The sequence below is a fragment of the Cryptomeria japonica genome, chromosome 1, assembly GCF_030272615.1.
Source record: "Cryptomeria japonica chromosome 1, Sugi_1.0, whole genome shotgun sequence".
NCBI classification, from domain to species: Eukaryota; Viridiplantae; Streptophyta; class Pinopsida; order Cupressales; family Cupressaceae; genus Cryptomeria; species Cryptomeria japonica.
This window is the reverse complement of record NC_081405.1, coordinates 373,073,068-373,079,287: the sequence shown is the minus strand read 5'-3', so window position 1 is coordinate 373,079,287 and position 6,220 is coordinate 373,073,068. Positions and strand designations below refer to the sequence as shown.

Sequence of the window (6,220 nt, the reverse complement as noted above, 5' to 3'; positions counted from 1 at the left end):
TGCTACACGCGTGGAAGTAGGAAAAATGAAATGAAATGCGACAAACTTTCACAAAAGTAATTTTGGTTCTTTGCTTGTAATCTTATGTAGGTTACCAAATAAATATCTGTGTGGGTTGTGGTAGAATCAAGATATTTTTTTCACGAGTGTTAAGTGGATTATTTATTTATTTATTTTAATGAAAAATGGGTTTTTGTTAATCATTTATGAAACATGGGTAGTTGACTTAGAAACTATACAGTTGAACCCTAATAGCAATATTCTTCTTTTCTACAAACACAAACATCCCAAATAAACCAGGTGCCCTATATTACTAGCCTAGAAAAAATATTTATGTTTCCAAGGACAGCCATAACAGTAATTTTTCAATGGAAAAATCCATGCTGAAATGCACTCAAATACCATGCGCACCAGGCATTAGTTGTGATCATAAAAAATGGGATAGTGGCAGTAGCATCAAGCCCATTTCTTGTGGTTATGGAGGTAATTACAATTTCAAAGGGACCTCTCTTAAACTTTCCTTGCGTTCGGATTTAAAGCCCATTTTGTGTTCTGCCAAAGGCTCAGGCATAACAAATAGAAGAGGTCTCCTGTTCACAACTATAAGGTAAGAAAATGTTGGTTGATCCCAAATCACAAAATTTCTTTCTTTACTTTAAAAGTCTCAGCAGTTTCGAATCTTTATCACAGCTCTTCAAATAATGGAGGAGATGATGCCCCAGATCAAAGCAAACAAAATATCAGTATATTTTCTGTGTAAGTAACTCAATTCAACTGTGTTCTTAAGAATGAAGATGTCATGATCAGATTATGGTTAAGAAAAACTTAACTTCATTTTGATTTTAGATTGGTAGTTTGCAAGGATTTGTAATGTCCTGTTTTTCTTTTTAGGTCATCACTGTTCTTCATGAGTCTTTTTGTTCTCTTGTTGTGTTTGATGCTTAATCTTTCTTTTTCACAAGGATGTGGGCCTTAAAAATCCCTGCTGATAACAAATAGACTCTTTTTTTTTTTCTACTGTATTATCTGTCTTCCTCTACTTTTTATCTGTTCCTATTGTTTGAGTTGTTTTATTAATCTCATATCTTATGGTACTCGATTCGTTTATTTAATGACTGCTGTATCTCTGTAAAAGGTCCAGGGACCTTTTGAAGTCCCTTTTTATCTTTCACAATATATATACATATGTTGTACATTTTTCAGATTTGCAGGTATAATTGGGTATTCGATTATGCTTTACAGGGGGGAAAAGACTCTTGAAAAAGTGGAAGGTAAACAGAGAAAAATCTATTACTATTTCAACGTTTTGTCTAGTGTAATTCATAAAGATCGAAGCATTTTGATACAGAAAAAGTAGAGAATACCGTGGAAATTGTGGAAGAAGTGGCAAACGCTGCGAAACGTGTTTCAGATGTGACCGAAGATCTTGCTGAGTTAATAGAGAAGCAGACCAAAGATGGGGGCATTGTTCATGAAACAGCTGAATTTGTTGAGGAAATCTCAAAAACAGTGGGCAGGGATGCAGAAATTGTGGAAAACCAAGCAGAAAAAGTATACCCACATAATATTCTATTTTCATCCATTCATTTAACTAATTCATTAACAATTATTATAGTAATTCAATGGCATATATAATTGTTGTATATGGTTTATATGTGGGTGCAAGTGCAGATAAAGAAGACAATAAAGAGCATGGATGAAGAAGTGGGCAAGGCAGAAGATGCTGTAAAGCATATTGCAGAAATAATATCAGAAGAAAAAGTTAGTAAGGAGACAGATAAAGACATGGGTACATCATAGAATTCATCAATCCATGGCTTCAGTTGAGGTCGTTTCAAAATCTAAATTTGGGGATTTTGGTTTTATAGAATTTTTGAGGAGATTCACATGGTTACTTTTCTGGGCAACAAAATTGTCACCCAAGATATTGGTTGTGATTTTGTTTTGGTGAGCAATTGATTGATACATCTGTAACTTGTTATTCTCAATTCATGGCGTCATTAACGTCATGATGATGAAGAATTTGGGGGAATTGCTGCATTGGATTGGTAAAACGTCAACTGGAAGGGATTGTTAATTTACTAAAACCTATTGAAAAACAAAGCAAGTTCATCATTAAGATTACGAAACTTGTCTTGATTCTTTCATTGTATGGCTTTCTTATGGTTTATGGTTGACAAATATACATACCTTGGGAGCATTAGTCCTCCTTAGAATATATTTTTAAAATGATGGTAAGAAATAGTCATCCTCTCGGAAGTTTTGACGAGATCAAATACGAGAGAGTAAGCAATTTTTAAAATGTTAAAAAGGATTTGTTTTGTTCGGAAAGTAGAGTCTATATGTATGTTCTTAAAAAATAGGGAAGAAGGATGATGATCAATCATAGGAAAAAATATCTCAAACATAAATTCAAGAACATTATTGGAAGTTTTTATTGTGTTCATGTTTTGAACTTCATTATAAGCATAAAGTGATTAGGTAAGAAGATTTCACATAATAATACAAAAGATATTTATTTCAATGTTTCAAATATGGATCACCTTCAAAATCATTTTGTTTGTGTCTAGATCTATAAAAATGTATTGAAGATTACAAAGATTTTGGAATGTGCAAAAACATGAAAAATTTGGAGCAAGTAGAAAAATGTTTGTTAATTCAATCTTTCTAAATATAAAATATAAGAACCTTGTTTATTTTATGATTACATGCATTGTACATAGAGGCTCATTATTTTGACAGCCACTTTAATTATAGGGTTTCACTCGATTTCGTTATACAAGTTGTGACTACTTTCTCTTTTTTTGTACAAGATACTTAAGTCGAGGACTTATTAGTTTATTTGATTAATATAAATGCCATTTATTTTGATGTTTTGATTATAATATTATTTTACATGTTGATAAAGAATTTTAAATTAAATATGTTATGAGTTTCTAATTAAAAACATATTTGATATTAGAATGATAAGGGATTTTGTAACAACTTAAAAAATAAAACCTCAAAATATGCTAAGCATTAACCAAAATAAATATCTAAATGCTAACAAAAAGATACAAGATAAACTTCTACTAGCTTCCATGATACAATATTAGAACAATGTGAAAGGTACCCAAACAATATCCAATAAAATTCAAATAATATATATAAAGTTCTCATGCAAGTGGCACAATAATAAGTCTACTATAATAATATAAAAGTCTAGCAAGTACATACTCAAGATATACAAGGGATCAAAATTACAATCCGAATATAAGATATCATGAAGCCAACAACGGATATGCAAATAGTCTAAAAATAATGTACATTCCCCTATTGCAGCCTCACCTAATAGAGCCAGACTAAAAATCTGATTATTTGATAAAAAAACCCCAAATTTAACAATTCAAGCTAATCTTTGAGCTCCCATACCCCTGCTGATAATCATAGCAGCATTGAATGGTTTGAATCCTCCACCATAAGGATGACAATATCACCCCCAATATCTTGCCCAAAAAAGCAACCATGTGAATCTCAACAATTCCATGAAACCAACATCTTCAAATTTAGATTTTGAAACAACCTCAACTCAATCCATGGATTGATTGACTTTGTCAGTTTCCACTATTGGGATTGATGAATTCTCTGCTGTACCCATGTCTTTATCATCCTCCTTACTAACTTTTTCCTCTGATGTTATTTCTGCAATATCCTTTACAGCATCTTCTGCCTTGCCCACTTTTTCATCCATGGTCTTTATTGTCTTCTTTATCTGCACATGCACCCACATATAAACCATATACAACAATTATATATGCCATTGAATTACTACACTACATTGCTAATGAATTAGTGATCTGAATGAAGGAAAGTAGAATGTTATGTGGGTATACTTTTTCTACTTGCTTCTCCACAATTTCTGCATCCCTTCCCACTCTTTCTGAGATTTGATCAACAAATTCAGCTGTTTCATGGATAATGCCCCCTTCTTTGGAGCGCTTTTCTATTTTTTCAGCAATCTCTTCGGTCAGCTCTGCAACATCTTTCACAGTGTCTGCCACTTCTTCCACAATCTCCACGGCATCCTCTATTTTATCTGTATCAAAACGCTTCAATCTTTTATGAATTACACTAGACAAAACGTTGAAATAGTGATAGATTTTTCTCTGTTTACCTTCAATTCTTCCAAAAGCCTTTTTTTCCCTGTAAAGCACACCTAAGATCCCCCTTGAAAGTCTAATCAGACACCCAAATATCCCTGCAAATCTGAAAATGTACAACATATTCATATATATTGTGAAAGATAAAAAGGGGCTTTAAAAGGTCTAGATCCTTTTACATAGAAACAACCGTTATTAGATAAATGGATTGAGTACCATGAGATATGGCAAGAGCAGATATAAAGCAGAGGAACAGAGATAACAGAACAGAAGAATATGTCTATTTGTTATCAGCAATAATACAGATATTGTTCTGATTAAGATAAGCAGGGATTCTGAAGGCCCACATCCTTGTGAAAAAGAAGGATCAAGCATCAAACACAACAAGAGAACAAAAGACTATCGTGAGGAATAATGACGACCTAATAAAACAAGACACTACAAATCCTTACAGATTGCTAACCCAAGATCAAAATGACTTGAAACGAAATTTGTTCCAACAATTTTTGATTAACCATATCGTTATTCTTTTATCTCAAAATGACATCTCCATTCTTAAGAAAAAGTTTGGGAATTCAGTGCAGAGTTGAATTCAGTTACTTACACAGAAAACACACTGTTATAATGTTTGCTTTGATCTGGCGCATCATCTCGTCCCTTATCTGAAGAGCTGTGATAAGATTCAAAACTGCTGAGACTTTTAAATGTTATGCCAGTGGATGTGTTCAGAGAATTACATTCATTTGGGCGCCATTGAGTAAAAAAAGAAATTTTGTTATGGGATGAACCAACACTTTCTTACCTTGTAGTTCTGATAACATGCACCCACAACAGACCTCTTTTACTTGTTATATCTGGGCATTTTGCAGTAAACAAAGTGGGCTTCAAAACCGAATGCAAAGGAAGGTTAAGAGAGGTCCCTTTGAAATTGTAATTAGCTCCATAACCACAAGAAATGGGGTTGATGCTTCTAATACTATACCAACTTTTATGATCCCAACTAATGCGTGGGATTTGAGTGTGTTTCAGCATGGATTTTTCCATTGAAAAATTGTTGTTATGGCCTTTCTTGCAGACATAGATATATAAATACAGGGCACCAGATTTACCTGGGATGTTTGTGTTTCTATTATCTAGGAAAGAAGGATAGATTAACTTTCCCACACCCCACACACGTAATCAGAGGATGACCATTCAAAGTCATGTATTAGGTTTTTGGAGTGCCTTTCTCTACAAATTACATTGTCTTCATATATACGTTAAGGTAGGCAGATAAAGAGATAGAGTGTATTGACTATCCAGCATTTTTAATATGTTTATCTATTAAGTGAAATTTAAAATAAATATGATTTTTATTTTTAATAAATTAAATAGGTCAAATATGTATTGAGTGTTCAAATAAAATGTTATGTTTAATATTATTGGTAAAGTCAGTTTTTATTTGTGTAATGGTATAGTGTAGTGTAGTTGTTTAATGATGATGTTGTGGTTCAAATATTTTGGATGTCATTATTAAGTGTTTTTGTTGGGGATGATTTATTTAAAAAAGTTAATCTTTATTTGTTTGAAGATTAAATAATTCTAGAGTCAATGTTTCTCATTTCCATATAAAAATCATAAATGTTTCTTTAATCCTTCTTTTTTAAATTATAAATAAAATAAATAATAGTATTCACTTATTTAAATATTATTTTTTTAAAAAATCAACGCTCCTTATATATACAACTAGCAATTGCATCTTGGTGTGCAATGGGTACACTGAATAGGTGTGAAAGGTCAATAAGACAAAATATGGTCTTGTAGCGTCCTAAAATTGCGACACTTGCAATTTTGACTGCATTTGGGTCTTCACGATGGCGATGCAACACGGAACCTGAATGGAGACCCCGAAACTTGTCCACAACATCAAAAACTGCATTTTTCCAGCACCCTGCCTGATCCCTCCTTGCACCCTGCTGTCCCGGGAGGTGGGACCAGAGCGCCCAGCGCCCTGGTCCCCCAGGACCATGGCGCCCAGCGCCCTGGTCCCTGGCCCTATTTTGGGCCCGGTCTCCTATGGGACTTCGGGTCTTTAAGTTTGC

The 6,220-nt window shown here is 33.4% G+C and overlaps 2 protein-coding genes across 4 annotated transcripts; one reads left to right on the top strand and one right to left on the bottom strand.

Annotated features, from left to right (window-relative positions):
- Window positions 1-200: 200 nt before the first annotated feature.
- LOC131069096 (uncharacterized) lies at window positions 201-2,218 on the top strand. Of its 2 annotated transcripts, none has more exons than XM_058004406.1 (5): window positions 201-607; window positions 691-756; window positions 1,243-1,271; window positions 1,349-1,551; window positions 1,672-2,218. In XM_058004406.1, exons 1-5 carry the CDS (start codon window positions 369-371, stop codon window positions 1,798-1,800), a joined length of 666 nt encoding a protein of 221 aa, XP_057860389.1. In that variant the 5' UTR covers window positions 201-368; the 3' UTR covers window positions 1,801-2,218. The 2 variants fall into 2 exon arrangements, with proteins under 2 accessions (XP_057860389.1, XP_057860388.1); XM_058004405.1 differs by having other exon boundaries at window positions 1,204-1,271.
- A 957-nt stretch (window positions 2,219-3,175) lies between these two features.
- Window positions 3,176-5,339, bottom strand: LOC131069097 (uncharacterized). 2 transcript variants are annotated; one of them, XM_058004407.2, is made up of 5 exons: window positions 4,942-5,339; window positions 4,744-4,827; window positions 4,154-4,245; window positions 3,873-4,075; window positions 3,176-3,751 (listed from the first exon to the last, which is right to left on the bottom strand). In XM_058004407.2, the coding sequence occupies exons 1-5, from the start codon at window positions 5,181-5,183 to the stop codon at window positions 3,569-3,571; spliced, it is 804 nt and encodes a 267-aa protein (XP_057860390.1). In that variant the 5' UTR covers window positions 5,184-5,339; the 3' UTR covers window positions 3,176-3,568. The 2 variants fall into 2 exon arrangements, with proteins under 2 accessions (XP_057860390.1, XP_057860391.1); XM_058004408.2 differs by having other exon boundaries at window positions 4,744-4,809; window positions 4,942-5,337.
- Between the last annotated feature and the right edge of the window lie 881 nt (window positions 5,340-6,220).